Source organism: Pimephales promelas, chromosome 3 (assembly GCF_988280905.1).
Source record: "Pimephales promelas chromosome 3, fPimPro1.hap1.1, whole genome shotgun sequence".
Taxonomy (NCBI): Eukaryota; Metazoa; Chordata; class Actinopteri; order Cypriniformes; family Leuciscidae; genus Pimephales; species Pimephales promelas.
This window is the reverse complement of record NC_142771.1, coordinates 9,982,701-10,006,989: the sequence shown is the minus strand read 5'-3', so window position 1 is coordinate 10,006,989 and position 24,289 is coordinate 9,982,701. Positions and strand designations below refer to the sequence as shown.

At 40.7% G+C, this 24,289-nt stretch overlaps 1 protein-coding gene across 2 annotated transcripts; it reads left to right on the top strand.

The window, feature by feature from the left end:
- The first annotated feature begins 6,084 nt into the window (after positions 1–6,084).
- LOC120490208 (cytochrome P450 2K1) lies at positions 6,085–24,289 on the top strand. 2 transcript variants are annotated; one of them, XM_089128181.1, is made up of 9 exons: positions 6,085–6,611; positions 6,694–6,856; positions 7,914–8,063; positions 15,788–15,948; positions 16,585–16,764; positions 17,903–18,044; positions 18,134–18,315; positions 20,853–20,994; positions 21,141–21,542. In XM_089128181.1, the coding sequence occupies exons 1-9, from the start codon at positions 6,408–6,410 to the stop codon at positions 21,173–21,175; spliced, it is 1,359 nt and encodes a 452-aa protein (XP_088984307.1). In that variant the 5' UTR covers positions 6,085–6,407; the 3' UTR covers positions 21,176–21,542. The 2 variants fall into 2 exon arrangements, with proteins under 2 accessions (XP_088984307.1, XP_088984306.1); XM_089128180.1 differs by lacking the exon at positions 21,141–21,542 and adding an exon at positions 22,381–24,289 and having other exon boundaries at positions 6,110–6,611.

Sequence of the window (24,289 nt, the reverse complement as noted above, 5' to 3'; positions counted from 1 at the left end):
AATGTGTAAACAGCATTGCATTTGATCAAATGCAGCAGGATCTTTTCTCTGCACTACTTTTTGTCATCATTTTTGCCAGAGCCCATCTAACGGAGAGCCTTGGCACTTCCTATTAGCCCTATTGTGTATCATCCTGGTTGCAGTTCCATTAGAATTCCACTGGAGGTGATCACGAGCGAGTGCAGAATGAATGGGAGTCTATGGGGCTAAATGTGTCTCTTTCACCTGCTTGTCGTTAAATTAACATCGATTTTATTGTTGATTCCGCAAGTTCAATATAGATTATAGGCCAAAAGTCGAGTGAACGAGTACTTATGTCGTTTCGATTTCTTACAGGTTAGGCCGTTGTTGGCCGGAACACGCTAGCATTCTGCTATTGTGTGACGTCATCACAGTTTTGAACAGATTTTTAGAACAGATAAGTGAATGGGTGTATTTTCTTAGCCCTCCCTTTTGAATGCAACTTTGAAATTACTTGACAAAAAAAATACATCCTGAGAAAAGTAGATTTCTGGGGGTGAAACCTAGGGCTGGGTATTGAGACAAATTTCACAATTCGATTCGATTTCGATTCACAAGCTTGCAATTCGATTCGATTTCGATTACGATTCGATTCAATATCGATTATTTTGGATATCAGTTACAATAAATGGCATTTTTTTCTCAAGGAAATCAAATCTCTTAACTAATGCTGTAAACTATGGTAGTAGTTGTAGCCTGCTAGGCTTCATTAGCCTAATATGAAGGTAATAATGAATGAATCACTTAAATTACACTTTTATTTATTTTTATAATAAGACGATTTTATGAAATATAAAAATGGTGGCTGTCATAAAAACTAGGCAGATTTATTCAAATATGCATTAATTATTGAAGAACATTAAGATTATAATGCATATGTAATATGGTGTATATATTTAGCAAAATGCTCCTCTCTAGAGTTATTTTTTCTAGCTGACTAACGAGTTTATTTGGGTTTTCTGAGGTAAATATGACGATACATGACATTGTTTAGCTGTTTAACTGACGTCTTTCCTCGGTTGAAACGCTGATTGAGCGAATCAATGTGACATGATCCGGATTTCGATAAGTTGTACTCTATCTTTAACACACTTTCAGATGCTCATTCATGTTTATTTCGCGCTGTGACTGGTATTATTAACCCGGAAGAGAGATGAGCTCCGCCAGAGCGATCTCACGCCACAGCGCCAAAACACTATTTATGTTTTTGAATTTCTAAAGAAAATGGACGTAATTTGAAAATTGAGACTTTGTTTCATATCAATAGTAACAAAGGACAAAGATTATTGTGATTTTTTGGATGCGCGCAGCCGTGATACAATGTCCCATTCATTCAAATGAAACAGGATGACTAATCGATTCTTGAGATTTAAGAATCGATATCGGTTCGTAAAAATGAGAATCGATTAATTTCGAGAAATCGATATTTATTACCCAGCCCTAGTGAAACCCCATTGACTCCCAGTCATTCTGCACTCGACCACGAGCGCCCCCGCATGGACACAGACGTGTTACTGCAGCCAGTCCAGAACCCGGAGGTAACCAGCCAATGCCAATTCTCTTCAATTAGACATTCTCTGTTTTTGCTCATTCTTTTGAATCAGCTGGTGTTATGGTGATTATTAATGAAGTCAGTTCTTCTCAAGTTCACACAGCAGAGGAACCACATGTAAAAGTTCATCACATTAACTATCACCATGATACACTACTGTTTTGATATATTGCAGTGGAGAGGTTTAAAAGTGTATTGCACAATGTTAAATAATCTTTGGTCTGATTGCAGGTGCGTTAAAACAGCTGTGTACTATAGTGATGCAACCTTACTCTTGCCACAGTTGGCCATCAACATAAACAGTAAAACTGAACAGAGGAAAAATGTCGCTCTTTCTGCTGAGAATGAACCATTTAGAGTATTTTTTTTATTGCCATTTATTTTTCAATGTCATTTTAGATTTTAGAACTGTTTATTTAAAGACAATACAATAGCTGAACATCAGACCAGTGCAAAATGATTAACATCTCAGGGTGAGCAATAGCTATTTCCATCCATCTATTTTTATGCAAATTTTGGGATATCGTTTTCAAAAATGCTGGATGGAAATGCCAAGATGCGCATAAATGTTTTATCTTCAAGGTCTGAGCCATAATGGCTTCCCCGATTGCAGCAATTTACATTTTTATTACTGATATTTTGCACAAAACACATGGAATAGAAACACTACTTTATTCGCAAATGTTTTATGCGATTATTTCAATTTTCATAGTTATTGTCTACAGTTTGAGTATTTGGTAGTTTAAAGTCTTTAATTAATATGAATTATTAATTCACTGCATATTTTGTGGTTGATTATAAAAACACAAGTGAACCGTTATTCAAATGTTATTTTGGTCATATTTTCTTGTACCTTGTTTAGTTTAGTTCCTGGGTTTTAAGATTGAGCGTGACACAATCTGTCCATATTGACTTCTGACCTGTAAGCCTGAATCACACTGACACGGTGTTCATTCATTGGCCAGAGGAGAACTGAGCCTGGTTTCTCTCACGTTTTTTTTTTTTTTTTTTTTTTCCTCCATTCTGTCATGATGAAGTTTGGGTTCCTTGCCTCTGTTTCCTCTCTCTGGCTTACTTAGTTGGGGACTCTTAATATTCAGTGATATTATTGACTTGACTACACACTGTAAAACATATTTTCAAGATTTGTTATCACAACATATTTTCTTTTGTCAAATCAACTTTATAATAATTTATTTAGTTGAGATAACTTATTATTTTGAGTTTCTGATGGTTAAATTAATCTACTTCATTGTATTAACTCACTTTTTCCAGTTCAGTCAACTTAAAATTTTAAGGCAACCAGGTTACTTACTTTTTTAAGTTAAACCAACAATTTGTTTTACAGTGTAGTAATCACAACATTTTTTCTTTTGTCAAACAAACTTAAATAATTTATTTAGTTCAGATAACATATAATTTTGAGTTTCTGATGGTTGAATTAATCTCCTTCACAACTCACTTTTTCCAGTTCAATGAACTTAAAATTTTAAGGCAACCCAGGTTACTTACTTTTTTAAGTTAAACCAACATTTTTTTTTTTTTTACAGTGCACCGACAGGTTTTTGAGAAGTGATTTGATTGACAGGGACAGTTAGTGTTCATGACACATGGTTTTACAGCCTAAACCCTCTGGCGAAACATTGCATTGCTTAATCAGGTCTGTGAAAGTAGGTCGGAAGTCACTCCAGGTTAAAGTGTGACTGAGGTGAGAGATGCACTCAACCTTTTGTGTGTGTCTGATTTTATTATTATAGTAAGCTTTTAATATATCAAATACAAACAATATAGCTTATAATAGCATTTAAAGTCATTATATATATATATATATATATATAAAGAGTTCAGATGCAAAAGTGCCATTTTAAATTTTCTTCTATAATGATCATTTTTATCAAGCTTGTATATTTACGTTCATTAATTTGACTTAAATGGGAATGCATATTACCTATGAATTGTCATTTAAGTGAAATCACTGAACTTAAATATACAAGCTTGATAAAAATTATCATTCTAGAAGAAAATTTCAAATGGCACTTAGAGGCTTTTGCATCTGAACTCTTCATATATATATATATACACACACACACATATATATATATATACACACACATATGTATGTATATATATATATATATATATATATGACATATTTTGCATAGAAAATATTTTTTATTTTAGTTCATTAAAAAAATTATATTTCTAACACAAACATGTCTTGCAAATTTTAAATCAATATCTTTTTGTGTTATGTGAAATGAGAAGGGCAGAAAAAAAAAATCAAAGCTACAAAATCAACCCTGTTTTCAGTGACTTCAAAGTTAAAAGTTAGTTAGTTCAATAACTAGCTATATCTCAAAGCATGTCAGAACAGCTCCAGGACCCAGAAAACACCTCAGACCCCAGATGTTTAAGAGCAGATATGTTGAAGATTGGCTGTCGATTCATTAAACTATAAGCCATTTCCACACAAAAACAGGTTATTCAGCGTTGTCTCCCTGTGTGCTACAGGTTTTTTGGAAGGTGATTTTCCAATAGGAGTGAAGACTCTCAGTGGAGCTCACGTTACTGCCTCGAGTCCAGGTGAGACAGGAGTTCACAGTTTTATATGATTAGCCTGTAACTACATGCATGGATGTAATAAAATGAGAGGAAGTGGAGGAAGGTAAATGACATCAAGCTCCTTGGAGCCTACATTACGAAAAACCTCTCTTGGTCCATCAATACTTCTCATTTGGTGAAGAAAGCACAACGATCACAGCGGATCACAGTCACTGAGCTCCCGAGCTTAGATAGAGTGTATGCTAGTCGGTTACACACAAAGACCAGCAGCGTCATTATGCTGCCCTACAAAGAGTGTGGAACTGAGAAAAATGACCCCTTTTTGAGAATGGGGGTTAAAATGCACTATTCAAACTTAAATGGTTGTAATATACCCAAGTTTGGTCTTGTTTTAAAGAAAACACTCAGCAGAATATTGCTGAAGTGAAAACACTTCAAAAAATGAAAGGATAAAGTAGTTATGAAAGTTTAAATTTACAGTAAATCAAATATAGTACATGTACTATATATTTTTTATTTTATATAAAATATATATTTTACAAAATATTTTTTACTCTAAAATTTCTATAAAACCAAAGCCATAAATCTCATCAAGTTATGTTCCAAATTTGAAGTTGATATCACAAAAATTGAAGTTCCCATGAGATTTTGTTTAGGCGTAGTACCAAAAATAGCCACCGGGTGCCATTGAATTCCATCGAATTTAGTTGTATACATTCTGCCTTAACAAAGTTATACATTGCTGTCCAAATGTCAATTCTGTCACAAAATTTGGAACCTTGAGACTCAGACCTTTCTGACAATATCAGTTTTGTCAAGATTTGAAAAGGTTTTGATCATAAATTATGAAATATAATGACGCCCAAAAGGGGAGGAGCCTGATAAAATAAGTACCGTTTCTATGGTAACGCAACGTTCAATTATAAAACAGTTTTCACACGATGAATTCTGAGTTTATAAGCTTTCAAATGATACCTAATTTATGATAACTACTAAAATATGTGATATAATAAAAAATGCGATAAAAATAATATAAAATGTCATTTTTAGAGGATAATATTATACTATAATTTTGTATTTTTTATTAAAAAATACTAAATATGTTTTATTATGAACTTTTAGCATAAAAACAGAAGTTTCAATGATTAAAAGTGGGTGCATCGACTTTTTGTGACAAAGGTCAAAACTCCTGTTATGATGCAGATTTTTTGAGGTGCACTCTTGTCATAAATTCATCAATTACTCTTCCTACATCATTTTTAACACAAAACAGGGGTAGAATATCTATTTAGAAGTCTTAGACCTTTCCAACGACATATAATTTGTCATAATTAGATTAGGATTTAATAGAAATATAGTGAAGTAAATTTAGGCGTCCCGGTACCGGGACGGTGACAGTTAAGGGGCTAACCCTTTAACACGTAGTAACCTACAGAGAAATGGAGTGGAACATTACAGGGGTGCGTTTTTTCAATAGCCTTAATAATCAAGTACTTCCCATCGATCATTGAGTATTATTTTTGCTTTAAATCCCCATCCCTACAAAATACGAAATGTCTTAATCGGACAACAGACCAGCACCATAGCATACGGAAGAAAGTATAGGCTTAAATAAATTAATAAAAAAAAAATACAATCAAGTAAATAATAAATAAAGGAATACAAGAGGCTCAGTAGTTTCTGCCGCATTATAGCCTATTATATTATTATTATTATTATACAAGTAGTTCGGCAGTTGTTGTTGCAGTTACGTGACTGTCTGACTAGTCTACACGTGGGGTGATGACATCATCGTTTCACAAAATATACGGATTGGCCGTACACACGAAAACGCAAGGGTGTCGTTTTCAGATTTATCCACCCTGGGACTCCGGATCCGTCTGGACGAAATGCCAATACGTATACAGCTAAACGCGTCTCTGTGTGGACAGGGCCTTAGAGTGTTGATAACCATTTGATAATATTGTCAAACCCATTGATCCTGTTGTTTGAATTCTTTTGAGACACTGTAGGTCTGCTGGAGGTTCACAACCATGGGTGATTTTCTGTTGTCTTTAGATGCTAAGTGCCTGCTAAAACAGGGGACCCTTAACACACCTTACTGCTGTGTGTAAGGTCAACACCTTTAAGGACTGCCCTCTGAATGCCTATAAGATACCATGTCAAGTTGCCTTGAATCAGACTTGATGACTGGAGCTACCATTAAAGAGTCCTGCTCTGTAAATGCATCTATAAATCTGCGAGTGCATCAGTTCAGAAGCTTAGAGAGAACATGGCTGTAATCGAGTCACTTCTGCAGTTTCTCAGCACAGGAACATTACTGGGCGCTTTGCTGTTGCTTCTGGTTCTGTATTTGCTTTCCTCTGGATCCAGATCTCAGAAAGAGGGGAAAGAGCCACCGGGACCCAAACCTCTGCCGCTGCTGGGGAACCTGCTGACCCTTGACCTCGAGAGACCCTTTGACACCTTTTTTGAGGTGGGAACTTGATATGTTTAAAATGAATAATGGTCTAACATTTTAAGATTTGTCTGTAAATGTCTTTCTCTGTGTCCTCCAGCTGTCCAAAACCTACGGAAACATATTCCAAGTGTGTTTGGGTCCCAGAAAATTTGTTGTTTTAGTTGGGTACAAAACTGTCAAAGATGCTCTCGTGAACCATGCAGAAGAGTTCGGCGACAGAAAAACTGAACTTGGTTTCAGGTTAATGCACGGCGAACATGGTAGGATTCTTTGTCGTTGGGTTGTTTTTTTTCTCAACTCAACAGAAACGTAATGTACAGAACAAACTGTAAATGTTGAAAAACAAACATGTTGCAAATCCTTTCAGTTCCTCGTGGCATCTCAAGACTAATGCAACTATGTCATATATATTTTTAAGAAACATATAGCTATACATTTATCAATATACTGTAAAATCGAATTAGTTAAACTTACTTAAAAAAGTAAAAACTGAAATGGGAATAGAAGTGTGTACTGACAAATTTACATTTGCTAATTTACATTTGCATTTTGAGTACCCAGAAAATCGCTATATAAATATAACAAATTATTATACTTTAAAAAAATCATTATTGTTAAAATTAATACAAATAAATAACATTGCATTGTTTCCATTGTTTTGTTATGCATGCGGAATGTTGAAGTCTTTGTGTGACTCAAGAATTGTCAATTGCAAGATATTTTCACAAATATCAACCCAATTCAAAGTTTCACAAGTGTTAGCAATAAAATTGTAAAAGATCATTATTCAACAGGAAAAATAAAGTTAATGATTTATTTAGAAGTTTGGTAACCTTTTAAAGGCATTCACTAAATTTCTCACTTGTATTTACAATTCAGTATTCAAGATGACTTTGGTAAATTAGTGAGATAACTGCAGAAGTGAGATAATAAGTGAAAAAGCTATTAAGAATTGCCCGCCTCAAAACCAATTGTTGCTTGACAAAATGCCACTCAAAGCAATCAATTAATCTTAACATGGGAGTTAAAAAGTCAGTATGTGAATAGTACAATTTACTAGATTTTTACAATTAAGGTAAGACATTAAGTAAAGTTAACTAAAAAGGGTTGGTTAGAACACCTGTTGAATTTTGCAGTGTAGTCAGTGGTGAAATGACTTATTAACTTATTAACTTGGCATACAGTGAAAGCTTGCTTATTATATGCATTATATAAGTCCCAACGATCTAACGTTAATGTATGTTTATTGTTTAACTCACAAAGTAATCCTTATCTGATTGTGTTGTTGCTGAGACTGTTTTTGTTTGTGTTGATCAGGAATCCTCTTTTCCAATGGAGAGAACTGGAGAGAGATGCGACGCTTCGCTCTCAGCAACCTGCGGGACTTCGGGATGGGCAAGAGAGGAAGTGAAGAGAAAATCATAGAGGAAATTCACTATCTGAAAGAAGAGTTTGATAAGTTTGAAGGTACAAGCTGAAACACATTTATAGACATCTGCAATCGTGCTCTTAGTTTAAAGGGATACTTCACCTCTGGGAAGATGAATGTGTATTTAATATTGGTCATTTATCCACAAGTTTCCTACGCCCCATGAGGCCTTGCGTCAAAAGTGGGCGCGACTTCCGGTTGGAAGTAAACAAAGCGCGACTTTACATGCTTGACACTCGTTCATTCAACAGTTAATAATAATAATAATAATAATACATTTTATTTATAAAAGCACCTTACATTTTAAAAGAAAAACCTCAAAGTGCTACAGGTCTGACCATAAAAACAAAATCTAGTCGATGGTCTGTCGTGCCCTCAAATGGTCCGGAAGGGCATTCCAAATCCGGGGAGCAGCAGAGCAAAAGGCACGATCACCCATTGTGCAGAGTTTAGTTTTTGGAATTTTGAGGCGGTTTGAGTTTTGTGATCGGAAGGAATCGTGCTGTAGAAACAGGGGTAAGTAGTTCTTTCAGGTAGGGGGGTGCGTTTCCATAGATGCATTGGTGAGTAAGAAGTGAAACCTTGTATTCAATCCGAGCAGAAACGGGAAGCCAGTGAAGAGTGCGGAGGATGGGAGTGATGTGTTCATGCTTTCGCACTCTCATCAGGATCCTAGCAGCGCTGTTCTGAACGTACTGCAGCTTTTGCAGACTTTTGTTGGGGATCCCGATGAGAAGAGCGTTGCAGTAATCCAGTCTAGAGGAGACGAAGGCGTGGACCAGTTTTTCAGCATCAGCTAATGTAAGTGTAGAGCGGAGTTTTGCAATGTTTCTGAGATGAAGAAAGGAGATCTTACAGAGATTTTTGATATGGACTTCAAAGGTGAGTTGTGGATCAAATCTCACGCCGAGATTGGTAACTGTTGTGGAAAGCGGGATGTCTTGGCCAGAGATAGTTATTCCGGAGAGTGAGGATGACTGAATTTGGTGCGAGGTGCCTATGAGAATTGCTTCAGTTTTGGAACAGTTTATTTGGAGAAAATTCTGTTTCATCCACCCCTTTATCTCCTCGAGACAGGCAGTGAGTGCTGGGGATGGAGATGATGTTGGCGATGCTGCAGTTGGTTGTGGATCGGATTTCATGTACAGTTGTGTGTCGTCGGCGTAGCAGTGAAAAGATACTCCATGGCGGTTGATGACATGTCCGATTGGCAGGATATAAATGATGAAGAGAATGGGGCCAAGCACCGACCCCTGAGGTACTCCGCAGGTAACTGTATGTTCCCGGGAACTTGATTTTCCAAGCGAAATGTATTCCTTTCTGTCCGTCAGATATGAATTGAACCAGTCCAGGGCTATTTCACTAAGTCCAGTGGTTTGATGCAGCCGGTTGAGTAGAATGCCATGGTCCACAGTGTCAAAAGCAGATGACAGGTCGAGCAGTATGAGAAGGGAAGGTGAACCAGCATCAGCTGCCATTCGTAGATCGTTTGTGACTCTGACGAGCGCTGTTTCTGTGCTATGAGCTGTGCGGAAACCAGATTGGAACTTTTCAAATAGGTGGTTGTTTTTGAGGTGGTCCTGGAGATGAGTGGCAACAACTTTTTCCAAGACTTTTGCGATGAACGGAAGATTTGAAATTGGCCTATAGTTTGATAATATATCAGGAGCAAGAGTGGGTTTTTTTAGGAGTGGTCTGATTATGGCGGTTTTAAGAGCAGATGGAACAGTGCCGGACAGTATAGACTGGTTTATTACAGTGGTAATGAGAGGGCTTAGAATAACGTAGTTTCTTTTGACAAGGGCAGTAGGAAAAGGGTCGAGGGCACAGGTGGTGGGTTTCATCCTTGTGATGATCTTCTCGACCTCCTGATTTGAGATTGCTGGAAAGCATTTCAAGCGGTAGGCGATTTCAGGCTGTAGATGGACAGATGGGGCAGATTGGATTGAGGATCCATGAATGGAAGAGCGGATTGAATCTATTTTAGTTTTGAAAAAGTCCATTAAGTTATTGCAGCGTTCTTCTGTGTTTTCCGTAAATGAGTGGGTCTGTGGTTTAAGGAGATGATTAATGGTGGAAAACAGCTGCTTTGAGTTTCCGAGATTGTTTGTGATGATTTTAGAGTAGAATGACGACCGTGCCTTTATTAGCGACTTAGAGTATTTATGTTGGTGTTTCCGAAAAGCTTGTTGGTGGACAGTGAGACCAGTGGCTTTGTATCTCCGCTCAATGGCCCGCCCAGATCCCTTGATTTTCCGTAGGTCACTGGTGTACCAGGGGGCTGTTCGGGAGAAGGTCACTGTCCTGGTTTTTACTGGTGCGTGGATATCAAGGAGGCTCTTGAGGGTGTTGTTGTAGAGGTCCAAAGGGTCCATGACTGGTGAGCTGTTAACAGAGAGAAGATGCTGAAGGTCGAATGCCAAAGAATCTAAGTTGATGTTTTTGAGATTTCTAAAGCAGATTTGGCGCTTAGGCTTGATGAGGGCAGATGGTGAAGACATCATCATAGAAATGACCTTGTGGTCAGAGATGCCCAGATCATAAACCCGGAGATTGCTGAGATGGTCAGAGTTTGTAATGACCAGATCGAGTGTGTGTCCCCTAGTGTGAGTTGGGACATCGACCAGTTGAGTTAGATTAAAACAATCCAGTAATTGTAAGAATTCTGCTGCAAAACGACAGGTGGGGGAGTTGACATGGATATTCATATCTCCAAGAACTATGATATTGGTAGACATAGTACAGAGTGTTGTCAAAAGGTTAGACATTTCTGGGATGAAAGACGGGTTTGGTCTGGGTGGCCGATAAATGAGAAATATAGTTGTGGAGAGAGGAGGCTTGCACTTAAAAGCGAGGTATTCAAAAGAAGATGGCTCGGCCATGGTGATGGGTGACAGGCCCAGATCGCTTCGGTGGATGACAGCCAGACCGCCGCCACGCCCTGTATTACGGGCTTTCTGTAGGTAACAGTAACCAGGAGGGCAGGTCTCATTTAAAGCAGAGAAAACATCTGGTTTGTGCCAAGTTTCTGTAAGGCACACCAAATCCAGACATTTATCCAGAATATGTTCCTGTATAAGGCAGGATTTATTTGTGATAGATTGTGCATTGAACAGTTCAATCGTGATGGTAGATGGAGCGGTGTGTCTTTGTATTGGCCGGAGTAGACTGAAATCCACTCCACGTTTTCCCTCCCGATCCATGCTCAGAGTTGTCACGGAAATTCCAGCGTTACTTATTCTGGGAAGGGTGGCGCTCTGATGACGTATTGGAAGTGCGACGGGGCGTGCGCCACACCAGAAGGATGGAATGCCATGATCAGACCGGGAGAAAACAAACTTTCTGCCGCAGCCCCTGTGAGTGTAGCGCGGCCGGCGAAGTAATCCAAGTTGTTTAATGACTGGTATGCATAATGGAACGTTGCAATTGTTGAAACTCCTCAGTTGGGTGACGGAATACTTAAACATCGCGCCAGTCGCGGAAAACGGCCAGGTGTCCGTCCACAGCACCAGCGCCGAGCAGAGGAGAGCCGCCAGACTCAACAAAAGCCCCGAGAGAAGGCAGTCTGGTAAGTTGACAACAGTTGGAATCGGCGAAATCCGTACAAACACATCCATGAAGTTTGCACTAGTTAAAATTACTGGACGTAGTAGTGCTGGTCAATAAGTATACTGTATAGCCTGGATAGATAGCAACAGTAACAGGATTTTCGGATTTTCGGACGGAGAAGCGGCGAACAAACAACGCCAGCGTCCTCTCCTCGATGTCCGATCCCAGGTAGGGATTGGGAATCTGCTCAAACTCGAGTTGACAGTTGACAGTTGACAGTCATTTAAGTTATAGCGATCCAAACTAGCTAACGATGTGGGAACACAACCTCAACGAAATTCAAAAGGGTGAAATAACAGTACCTTTACCCTCCGCAGTAGTTGATTGGGAGTATTATAACATTATTAATAATCAATACTCACATGGCATGGTGAATTGAAATAAAAAATACACACTTTGTGCTTTGGAGTTTTTTCAAAATTATAAATGAGTGTGCTACTTGAATACATTAACTGGCACATTTGGTATTCTGTCAACACAGGCTTTGATCCTGAGTTTAGGTGTAACGTTAACATCAGTAACGAACAGCCAATCACATGCTGATAGAGTTTATAGAATATTAAGAATTTAAACAAATGTACACAGGAAGATTCGTCGTCTTTTGGGAGGTGATGGAAACTACAGTCGTTGGCAGGATCACTCTGATTTCGTTTTCAGCTTATGTTCAAAACAATCACGTTTAAGCCACTGAATTAGTTTAGCCTGGTTCTACATACAACCGCAAACAGCACATGTTGTCCCTGAGCTCCGCAACGACATCTCTCATAAATATTTGCGTCTTTAAATAGTAAAATAATTCTCAGAAAAACAGCTAGCCTCTTTGCTAACTAACACACAAAAAAACATTGGAATGCTACTTCCTCACCGGAAGTTTTACCCACTTTTTTTTTTTTTACAGGAGCGCCCCTCGGAAACTTGTGGATATAGTAGAAATGTGAAATTATTTTTGAAATTGAAGCATTGTAGACTGAGAAAAGGCAGAAAATGTATTTTTTACTCATGTGGCTGAAAGACGACAACTCCTAGAATGCACTTTCTTTGCTGCCCTTACGAGGCCATCCCAAACCACGCCTACCGGCTACAGGCGTCAGAATCCAAAAAAATGGATACAACTAGGCTTGCTTTGATACATCGTGAGTTACTTGATAAATTGATAAAATTCTCACCAGAAGAAAATGGCATCGCTGTGATTCAAGACAGCAATAGGACTATCTGTTTCCATAGGCGCACAGCGAAAGCACTCACACCGCCAGTCCGCCCCTGCTCAAGTCTGGCTGGGCTCAGGTCTTGCTCCAGCCGCCTCTTGTTCCTCCATCTCCCGCATCTGTTTATCGCTGTATTGCGGCTCGTATATGTAGCCGGGAGCATCGATTCTCGCCCGCCCCTGCTCGAGACTCGAGCTACCTCTACGAGCCCCAATACAGCGATAAACAGATGTGGGAGACAGAGGAACAAGAGGCGGCCGGAGCGAGACAGACTCGAGCAGGGGCGGGCGAGAATCTGATGCTCCTGGCTACCTCTACGAGCCGCAATACAGCGATAAACAGATGCGGGAGACAGAGGAACAAGAGGTGGCCGGAGCGAGACAGACTCGAGCAGGGGCGGGCAAGAATCTCCCGGCTACATATACGAGCCGCAATACAGCGATAAACAGATGCGGGAGATGGAGGAACAAGAGGCGGCTGGAGCAAGACCTGAGCCCAGCCAGACTTGTTCTCTTGTTTATCTGTTTATCGCTGTATTGCGGCTCGTAGAGGTAGCCAGGAGCATCAGATTCTTGCCCGCCCCTGCTCGAGTCTATCTCGCTCCGGCCGCCTCTTGTTCCTCTGTCTCCCGCATCTGTTTATCACTGTATTGCAGCTCGTAGAGGTAGCCGCGAGCATCAGATTCTTGCCCGCCCCTGCTCGAGTCTGTCTCGCTCCGGCCACCTCTTGTTCCTCTGTCTCCCACATCTGTTTATTGCTGTATTGCGGCTCGTAGAGGTAGCCAGGAGCATCAGATTCTTGCCCGCCCCTGCTCGAGTCTGTCTCGCTCCGGCCGCCTCTTGTTCCTCTGTCTCCCACATCTGTTTATCACTGTATTGCAGCTCGTAGAGGTAGCCGCGAGCATCAGATTCTTGCACGCCCATGCTCGAGTCTGTCTCGCTCCGGCCGCCTCTTGTTCCTCTGTCTCCCGCATCTGTTTATCGCTGTATTGCGGCTCGTAGAGGTAGCCAGGAGCATCAGATTCTTGCCCGCCCTTGCTCGAGTCTGTCTCGCTCCGGCCGCCTCTTGTTCCTCTGTCTCCCACATCTGTTTATCACTGTATTGCAGCTCGTAGAGGTAGCCGCGAGCATCAGATTCTTGCCCACCCCTGCTCGAGTCTATCTCGCTCCGGCCGCCTCTTGTTCCTCTGTCTCCCGCATCTGTTTATCGCTGTATTGCGGCTCGTAGAGGTAGCCAGGAGCATCAGATTCTCGCCCGCCCCTGCTCGAGTCTATCTCGCTCCGGCCGCCTCTTGTTCCTCTGTCTCCCGCATCTGTTTATCGTTGTATTGCGGCTCTTAGAGGTAGCCGGGAGCAACAGATTCTCGCCCGCCCCTGCTCGAGTCTGTCTCGCTCCGGCCGCCTCTTGTTCCTCTGTCTCCCACATCTGTTTATTGCTGTATTGCGGCTCTTAGAGGTAGCCAGGAGCATCAGATTCTCGCCCGCCCCTGCTCGAGTCTATCTCGCTCCGGCCGCCTCTTGTTCCTCTGTCTCCCGCATCTGTTTATCGCTGTATTGCGGCTCGTAGAGGTAGCCGCGAGCATCAGATTCTTGCCCGCCCCTGCTCGAGTCTGTCTCGCTCCGGCCGCCTCTTGTTCCTCTGTCTCCCACATCTGTTTATTGCTGTATTGCGGCTCTTAGAGGTAGCCAGGAGCATCAGATTCTCGCCCGCCCCTGCTCGAGTCTATCTCGCTCCGGCCGCCTCTTGTTCCTCTGTCTCCCACATCTTTTTATTGCTGTATTGCGGCTCTTAGAGGTAGCCAGGAGCATCAGATTCTTGCCCACCCCTGCTCGAGTCTATCTCGCTCCGGCCGCCTCTTGTTCCTCTGTCTCCCGCATCTGTTTATCGTTGTATTGCGGCTCTTAGAGGTAGCCGGGAGCAACAGATTCTTGCCCACCCCAACTCGAGTCTGTCTTGCTCCAGCCGCCTCTTGTTCCTCCATCTCCCGCAACTGTTAATCACTGTATTGCGGCTCGTAGAGGTAGCCGCGAGCATCAGATTCTTGCCCGCCCCTGCTCGAGTCTGTCTCGCTCCGGCCGCCTCTTGTTCCTCTGTCTCCCACATCTGTTTATTGCTGTATTGCGGCTCGTACAGGTAGCCACGAGCATCAGATTCTCGCCCGCCCCTGCTCGAGTCTGTCTCGCTCCGGCCGCCTCTTGTTCCTCTGTCTCCCACATCTGTTTATTGCTGTTTTGCGGCTCCTACAGGTAGCCACGAGCATCAGATTCTCGCCCGCCCCAGCTCGAGTCTGGACAGGTTCAGGTCTCGCTCCGGCCGCCTCTTGTTCCTCCATCTCCTGTGACTGTTTATTGCTGTATTGCGGCTCGTACAGGTAGCCCGGGAGCATCAGATTCTCGCCCGCCCCAGCTCAAGTCTGGCCGGGTTCAGGTCTCACACCGGCCGCCTCTTGTTCCTACATCTCCCGCAACTGTTTATCGCTGTATTGCGTATCGCACAGGTAGCCGCGAACATCAGATTCTCGCAACAGATCTTCGAAATCCCCTTCTGCCATTTCAACTTCAAAACTACTTTCCACCATCGTGATTAGCCTACTATACAAACTTTCTACACAGACTAAGAGGCAAGAGCCGTTAGCTTAGCTTCTACAGAAAGATGGCTGACACGATCGTTACAATCTGTGAGTGAGATCCCGCCCCATATGGGCGTGTTGAAAACATGCGGAACGCTGGCTGTAGTCTTTAGCCTCTGGCCCAAATATCCTCCGATGACGCAAAATGACGATTTTTGCGTCATCGGAGGATTTTTTCCAGACAAAAAATTATTTTTCTTTCATATCAGGGGGATAATTTGAAAATACTACTGGTTTTCTACTGATACTAAGCTTAATGCTAAATCCTGAGGTATCCCTTTAAAAAATCCGTTGAGAGACATTTGTTTTCTCTTCACAGGGAAACCCTTCGACACAACACAGCCTGTGAACTACGCTGTGTCAAACATCATCTCATCTATTGTGTATGGCAGCAGATTTGAATACACAGACCCTCGATTCACGGAAATGGTCAACAAGGCAAATGAAAATGTTCGGGTTTTGGGATCGGTTTCTATGATGGTATGGAAATATGTTTTACTGTATTTTTGGTAACTTATTTTAAAAATTTTAATCATAAAGAAAAAAAAATCAAAATTCTATCAGTAATTACTCACCCTCATGTTGTTTCAAACCCGTAGGGAGGGGGGGGGGGGGGTGTCAATTGATTGCTGTCAATTGCTACATTGACAGCAATTTAATCAACACTTTAACAGTCCAGAAAGGTAGGAAAGACATCAATAAAATTTGGCTATTTGGCTAAATTTGGCCATTTGGCTACAGTGGTTCAACCTTAATGTTATGAAGCGATGAGAATACATTTTGGCGCCAAAATAAAGACTTTATTCAACAATTTCTTGTCTTTCTTATCAGTCTCCGACACGCGTTCATGAGGGCACCACGACGTATGTGTGACCTTTGCTTGTAAACACAGCCCTGTGTTTCCTGGTCACATGTCAGAACGCTAGCTCCTGCGTCATAACTAAACGCATGCACCCCCCGATAGGCATCAGAATTCATCAAAACTATTTGTGTTACGAAGATGAACGAAGATCTTACGGGTTTGGAACGACATGAGGTTGAGTAATTACCGACAGAATTTTCCTTTTGGTGGAACTAACCCTTTAATATTTTTTTTTTCTCTGTGTGTACTTGCAGCTTTATAATATATTTCCGTGGTTGGGTCCGTTCATCAACAACAAAAGGATTATTGTAAGAAATGTGTTGAAACAAAGAGCAGAAATGACGAGGTTGTTCACTGAACTGCTGGAGACTCTGAATCCACACGAGCGCAGAGGGTTTGTCGACTCCTTTCTCATCCGCAAACAGAGCGACGAGGTACTGAAATCACCTTGTTCCATAGATATAGAGGAGAAAATAAAAAGTAATCATCAGCTTTGACTAATGGCGCTTTTCCACTGCTGGTACGACTCGGTACAACTTAGTATGGTTCGGCGCGGCATGGTTCGGCTCGCTTCACTTTTCCACTGTGCTTTACTACTCGACACGGCTCGGTTCGCTTTAGCTTGATTTGATTTTCAACTGCAGTTAGTACCGCTTCAATGTGGGTGAGATAATAGTCTGACTGTTATAGTTTATCCGCTCCTCGGCAACCTACGAGAGGAACGTCTGCACTTCGTCCACTGACCACGATTCAGCCATTCATTTTTTTGGGCTTTCTCCCATGACTCCTCTGGATCATCCAAATGGTCACTGGAAAACTTAAGACGGGCCTTGACATTTCATTGAGACCCCACATGGTGAGATCTTGCATGGAGCCCCAGTTCGAGGGAGATTGACAGTCAAGTTTAGCTTCTTCCATTTTCTAATGATTGCTCCAACAGTGGACCTTTTTTCACCAAGCTGCTTGGCAATTCCCCCCTTTCCAGCCTTGTGGTGGTGTACAATTTTGTCTCTAGTGTCTTTGGACAGCTCTTTGGTCTAGGCTATGTTAGTAGTTGGATTCTTACTAATTGTATGGGGTGGACAGGTGTCTTTATGCAGCTAACAACCTCATCTAATTTTTGATAATAAATGGAGTGGAGGTGGACATTTTAAAGGCAGACTAACAGGTCTTTGAGGGTCAGAATTATAGCTGATAGACAGGTGTTCAAATACTTATTTGCAGCTGTATCATACAAATAAATAGTTTAAAAAAATCATATATTGTGATTTCTGGATTTTTTTTTTTTTAGATTATGTCTCTCACAGTGGACATGCGCCTACGTTGACAATTTCAGACCCCTCCATGATTTCTAAGTTGGAGAACTTGCAAAATAGCAGGGTCCTGGTTTCAATCCTTGTTGCATCATATGCCAAAAGTAACAGAAAAACAAAAAAACACTTTTCTGTTTGTTTCCTCCAAAGTTTGCATGTCCTATTGGATTTTGGCTCTTAAAGGTTTTTTTTTTGATGTTTCAGTTTTCTGATTATTACAAGTTTAATTGAGCATTTTGAATGTATTTTTGCTTGTCAGCAATCCTGTAAGAAGAACTCATACTTTCACGATGAGAATCTAATGGGGACTGTGACAGATCTGTTTATCGCTGGTACTGACACGTCAGCAACGACTCTGCGCTGGGGTTTGATGCTCATGGCCAAATACCCTGATATACAGGGTAAATAACACAGTAATGCCAAGAGTTTTTTCTTAATGCTAAATTCAATGGTGTCCATTGGAAAAAACATACATTGCTTTTGTGTGCAGATCGAGTTCATGAGGAGATTGACCGAGTGATCGGTGGACGTCAGCCAGCGGTGGAAGATAGAAAGAAATTATCGTATACAGACGCTGTGATTCATGAAACCCAGAGACTGGCTAATATTGTTCCCTTGAGTCTGCATAAAACCAGCTGTGATGTTCACTTCAATGGATACTTCATCAAGAAGGTGTTATAGAAAATATATTTTCTTTGTATATCTTGAAACATATATCTGCTTGAGTGGTTTGTGAAGTTGCAAGATGCATCATCATCTCCTTTGTAAATAGTTCAATAGTGTCCGCTTTGCAAAGAGGTCAATAGGACAGTACAAAAGGACAGAATGGTCTGTCTTTCTTAGCAATAGATAACTTTGAGTGCATCAAGAGCAAGACATGTTTGGTTAGGTGTTGTTTCTTAAGTGACATATGTGCTGACTGTGGAGATGCATAGAACTCGCGGTACATCTAGGAGGTTGATCTTTTGGGTATATAAACTTTGTAAAAAGGACCAAACCCAAACTTACCCCTTACCCCTTCCCTTCCCCTCTGTTTTGCGTGTGCACGTGAAGGGGTAGGGCTTCTCTTTTGGTTGGTAGAGGGGGGCTAGGGGGAAGGGCCAGATAGCCATTCAAACGAAGGGGTATGAGAAGTGTCACTGTATACATCAGCTACAGAAGCAAAATGGCTGCCCAAGCAAAAACGAGACCCATAAATGTTAGAATTTTTGTCTGTAATAAGTATCTTAAAGTGTGTATGTCAGGTTAAATTTGTAATTATGATTAACACAAAATAGTTAGGGGAAAAACACGTTTGTCAAGTTGGTGTATTGTTTTGTATGTTTTTCGATACCTAAAGGCAGAATATAAGATGAAAAAGTTCGTTATTTTCAGTACTCACTTAAAACTGCTCATCCCCCCAATCGAATCACTTGACGTCATAAGAGGGAGACGTCTTCCCAGGTCGCTGAGAGTGAATCAGTGAGCTGTGTTGGTAATTGTACGAATGATAGAGCGAGAGAATTATTTGATTAGGACATTTATTTATTTAGTTATTTAAGTTAGATAGTTCGTTAGGTATACGCAAGAAACAGGTTTGCCAACCGCAATTAAACCCTGAAGAAGAAGAAGAAGAATAAGAAAAAGAAGAAATGTATATATGCAGGCGTATTATCACGATAGTGAATTACTGCGTTTGCACTGGGTGCAAAAACACCGTTAAAACCGGTCACAGAGTCCACTTTTTGATGACAGCCGCGAGACTAGCTCTCAGAATATAAGCACTTCGGCAAACCTGACTGTGGCGAGGGGGCGTGAGTCTGTAGCGGCTGCGGGAGAGAAAGGACGGAGCCGCACGGCACGGTCACGGTGAGATTAGTAGATCAAGTGCAGATGATGAACACCTGTGTTTGATTGCAGTAATTTTCCGTGGAGAGACCGTATATAACCGGCGAATGAGAGAGCGAGAGAGAGAGAGTTGGACTGGGACTTCACGCGGCTACCGCAACCGAGACTGAGAAGCAAGTGTTGGATCGCGTGTTTGTTTATGGTGGCGAATGCGCTACTGTGCGCCTCGTTTCTTTTTTTGTTTTTTCTGAATAAACGAGTCCCAGTCACGCCGACCCTGTCTTCTTTCCACATACTGAACCTCTTCACACTGACCTATTCTGATAGGCTACCGCACATCTCTAACACGTATCTAACAGTAACGTAGTTCCGCATTAATTAATTTGCACGCGAGTTTAATTTATTTTAACCCTGTATTCTCCGTGTAAATTCATGCACCGAACCGTGACGGCCGTACGTTTCGGTTCAATACGAATACATGTACCTCCCTCTTATGACATCACAGGCAGCTCCACTGTGTTTTAAAAATATGATCTTGACAGAAATGGCTATAAAGCTTAATGTAGGGCAATTACACAGTAATAATTTTAATGATAATTACATTTTCACTCATACATCTAAACATTATTTAATATATCTAAAAAAAAATTTTAACCTGACATACACACTTTAATGACAAATAATGGTTTTCTTTATGTTACATTCAGTCCTGAGTTCACATTTACGGTCGGTGTCTTCAAAAAAATGTTTGTAAAAAAAACCCCGTTAAAATCACTATAGTTTGCTAACGTAAATCCCACAACATATTTCCATGTCTAATGACTGGTGAATATAATTGCGGAAGGGAATAGGCTTATATTTTACCGTACATCTGCTATGAACGCATTGTTTTCTTGTGGTTATATGTGAACTCGATATAAACGAACAGTGCTTAGTTTTGTAACATGATCAGATCAACCAGTCTTGTATGGTCTTTATCAAACAGGGACACCTGAGGAAACCCAACGTTTCCTTGACCTCATCCTCCAGCAAACTTAGGCGTAGTTTTCTGCAAACTCCGTTGGTTTCCGCAAACTTTACAAGACAAATGTAAAAACATAGCTGTAGCCCAAGCAACTGAGATGACTGAAGCTGTCGACGGCAACTTGGAAGTTTGTGATAAACATCGGCGCATCTCCTGTGACGTAGGCACTAGCTAGTGGTGTCCCATTTCTCAGGGGATTATTTTTACCCCATACGCCTTGCCACTCTGTTACAAGGGGAAGGCGAAGTGTTGGGGGTAGATGATGGGGTAAGGGGTAGAATTGGGATTGGGCCTAAATATGTAGGCCTAGTAACGAGAACATGTGCATCTTGAACATTTTCTTTTCTCCATTTTCTAGGGTACCACTGTAGTTCCTCTGCTGACGTCTGTTTTGAAGGATCCAAGCGAATGGGAGAAACCGAACAGCTTTTACCCAGAACACTTCCTAGATGAGAAGGGCCAGTTTGTCAAGAGAGATGCTTTCATGCCCTTTTCTGCAGGTATACGCTCAACTCTAAACACCCAGTGTTTTGAAGAAATAAACATTTGATTTGGAATTAAAAAAAAGTATTTTAATTTTTTACTTACTTTCTTTCTTACTCTCTCTCTCCCTCTCTTTCTCTCTTTGTGGGTTTGTGTCTTCAAGGATCAGAGCAGATTTTGTTTATTTTAAAGGGGTGATGAACTGAGAAATCAAATTTTCCTTGAGCTTTTGACATGTAAGCTCAAGGAAAATTTCTGAAGGTCAAAATGATGAAGGTCATCATATTATAAGAATATCCTGTAAGTTTCAGAACTGAAAACGTCCTTGTTAGTCCAATAAAAGCTTTTATTGACACAGCCTCTGAAAACGCCTCGTTTTTAAAAGTGGGGAACTATGACGACAAAGAGGATAAAACACCACCCCCACAGAAGATGATCAACGCCTGTTTCACCACGGCAGGTTTAGCCCCGCCCACCGATTCGCGCATTACACACAGCTAAGTAACATACATGTGCTTACCTCGTGATCACAAACTGGATCGCTACCGAGCAATACAGATATTGTGCAGCGCCTGGTTGTACAAGACAGTCGCTGCATAAGCTTCCTGTGGATTCCAATTGGACTGCATGGATAAACTTTATTTTTAATGATGTTCCAGCTGATGAGGGTAAAACATCGTCGTCTGTTCGCTTCATTTCACTGAGGACTGTTTTGTCAACAAGACTGGATTTGCAGACCGATTAAGAGTAAAGAACGGTGCTGTGCCGTCTATATTGGATCTGAAAGGAATGGTGCAACACACGGACTCTGGGTCGAACATGTATGGGCGAATCCGGTTGCCATTGGACAACATTGGACGTTTTCCCCCACGTACACCGACAGGTGAGTTAAACTCATTATAATATGCAAAACTGTTCTCCACTCACAGCAGTGGGTCTTTATTTCCAAGTCTTCAGTGCGAGACGCCCATAAAAACCGACTGTTTTTTAGGTAGGCACACAACCAGGGTACAAAATAGCCTATTACTTGTTCATTTTGATGTTTTTGAATGCAAAAACCAAGCGAACGTTATAAGTTGACCTCAGACAACAATATAATAACATTTAAAAAGCCAGTTCATGACCCCTTTAAATTGACAAAAAAGCTGGTCAGTTTTAGGGAATCATGGGGTTTAAGAGAAGTATTGTGCACTGTGGATCATGAGGAAAACCTAATTCTAAATTTTTTAAAACAGATGGGTGATAGGTAATTTTAATATGTTGTGAAGTTATATGTTTTTCTTTTTTGAGTGTCTTGATTGATGTGATCATGTGAGATGTTTTGTGTCCAAATGGGAAAAAAGTTCTCTTTTTAAAGAAATAAAATAGATTTAAAACGTCCTCTCTCTCTCTCTCTCTCTCAGGCCGAAGGGTTTGTTTGGGAGAGAGTTTGGCCAGGATGGAGCTCTTCCTGTTCTTCACTTCTCTCCTTCAGAGCTACCGCTTCACAACTCCACCTGGAGTGTCTGGAGATGATCTGGATCTCAAGGGAATAGTCGGACTCACATTGACTCCGTCCCCACACAAGCTGTGTGCGATCAGACACTCCTGATACTGGAACAGAAACATCACATCTGACCTCAGTTTAATTAAGACCTGACATGAGTTAACTTGTTCTGTAAATGTAAATGTATGTAAAAGCTCTGCCATCATGTTGCTTTTTACATTTTTCTAAAAATGTTTCATTTACTGAATGAGTCTATTTCTTTTGTTCTCCATAAATTAATGAGAACATTTCATTTAATTGAAAGGGTCCCACTTATTCATCAATCTAGTTGGAATTCAGTCAGCGTAACTGGCAATGTAATAAAATAATGAATGAACAAATCAAACAATATACAGTTGTTTCTTCCCTGTGATGTATTGTCCAAATTATTATTTTGGACAAACAAATGAAACCCTCCTTTCAATTAAATTAAATGTTTTCAATAATGTATTGAGAACGAAGCAAATGTAATAGATTCGTTCAGTGTATACATAATCACTACTTTAGTCATTTCACACGCGTTTTATAGGCTAGATTATTAATCCTGGCACGTTCACTGCGAAGATCGCGAGTCAGCATTGTCAACTTCATGTTTTCAGCCGACACATTGACAAAGATACACTTGTTTATTAATAAACAATTAAAACATCTTCTTGCTATATTTTACATAGCCTATTCATAATCTTTTGCCGGTTCTTTGTGACAGCTTTAAGGTGCTTTATTGGCAGTGACACCCTACATGTTACATGCGTCATCACCACCGCATCACCGCACCCACCAGAATAGACCAGTTTAGTAAACAGAATTAGATGGCCACAATTCTTACACTTATAAAAGGCAATTTAATGCGGACGTAGGGAATAACTTTATTATGATTGATAGATAGATTCAAAAAAAGATTTGGCTGAATTGTCACAATATTTTGATGTATACAAGTTGTTATAGAATTTGGAGCAAAAAGAAGCGATTTGCCTAGGATTCTCCAGAACTCCATCATCTGTACGGAGACGGTCAATAGAAGCATTCACAGCATTGGATCTTTCCAACCTAAAGAAATAGGCTGAATTTTGCTCTCCTTCTTCCAGCCACTTTCTCCTGGATCTAACATAGGCTCCTTTAGCTTTGGATCTATACAGGTCATCTAACTTACTTTGTAGTTTGGAATATTCAATGCTTTGCATATCTGTCAAAGGGTCCTTAAAAGATATAGTAGATAGTTGTGAAAGAATTTCATCCTCTTTTAGTCTATTTTGCTTTGCAATATTACTTCCAAATTTTCTAAAGAATTTCCCTAATTCATATTTTAAAAGCTCCCAATTACGCCCATAAGCTTTTTGTGATTTAGCCCTTTCCCAGTAAATTTGAATTAGTTCACTAATCTGTTGTTTGGCCTCTTCATATTTCAGGAGTGAGCAATTTAACTTCCAGAGCGACGTTTTACAAGCATTAATTGCGATATTTTGCGATAAGTTAACTAAAATGTAAATGGCATTATGGTCAGTTAGTGGGCTCTTACTAGGGTTGGGTATCGAGAATCGAGTATCGATTGGAACCGAGACTAACTTTTCGTTTTTCCCGGAATCGTTCAAAAGTTAAAATTTCGATTCCTAGTTTCGATATTCACAGTCCGCCGAGCGGAAGAAGAAACCGCTGAACAACACCAACGAAGAAGCGTCTACCGGAAGTGTTGGCATAACCACGCGAGTCGAACATGAGTACCTTACGTCGGCGATCCAAAGTGTGGCTTCACTTTTCTAAAAATAACGAAATCTCGGCAAAATGCAAAA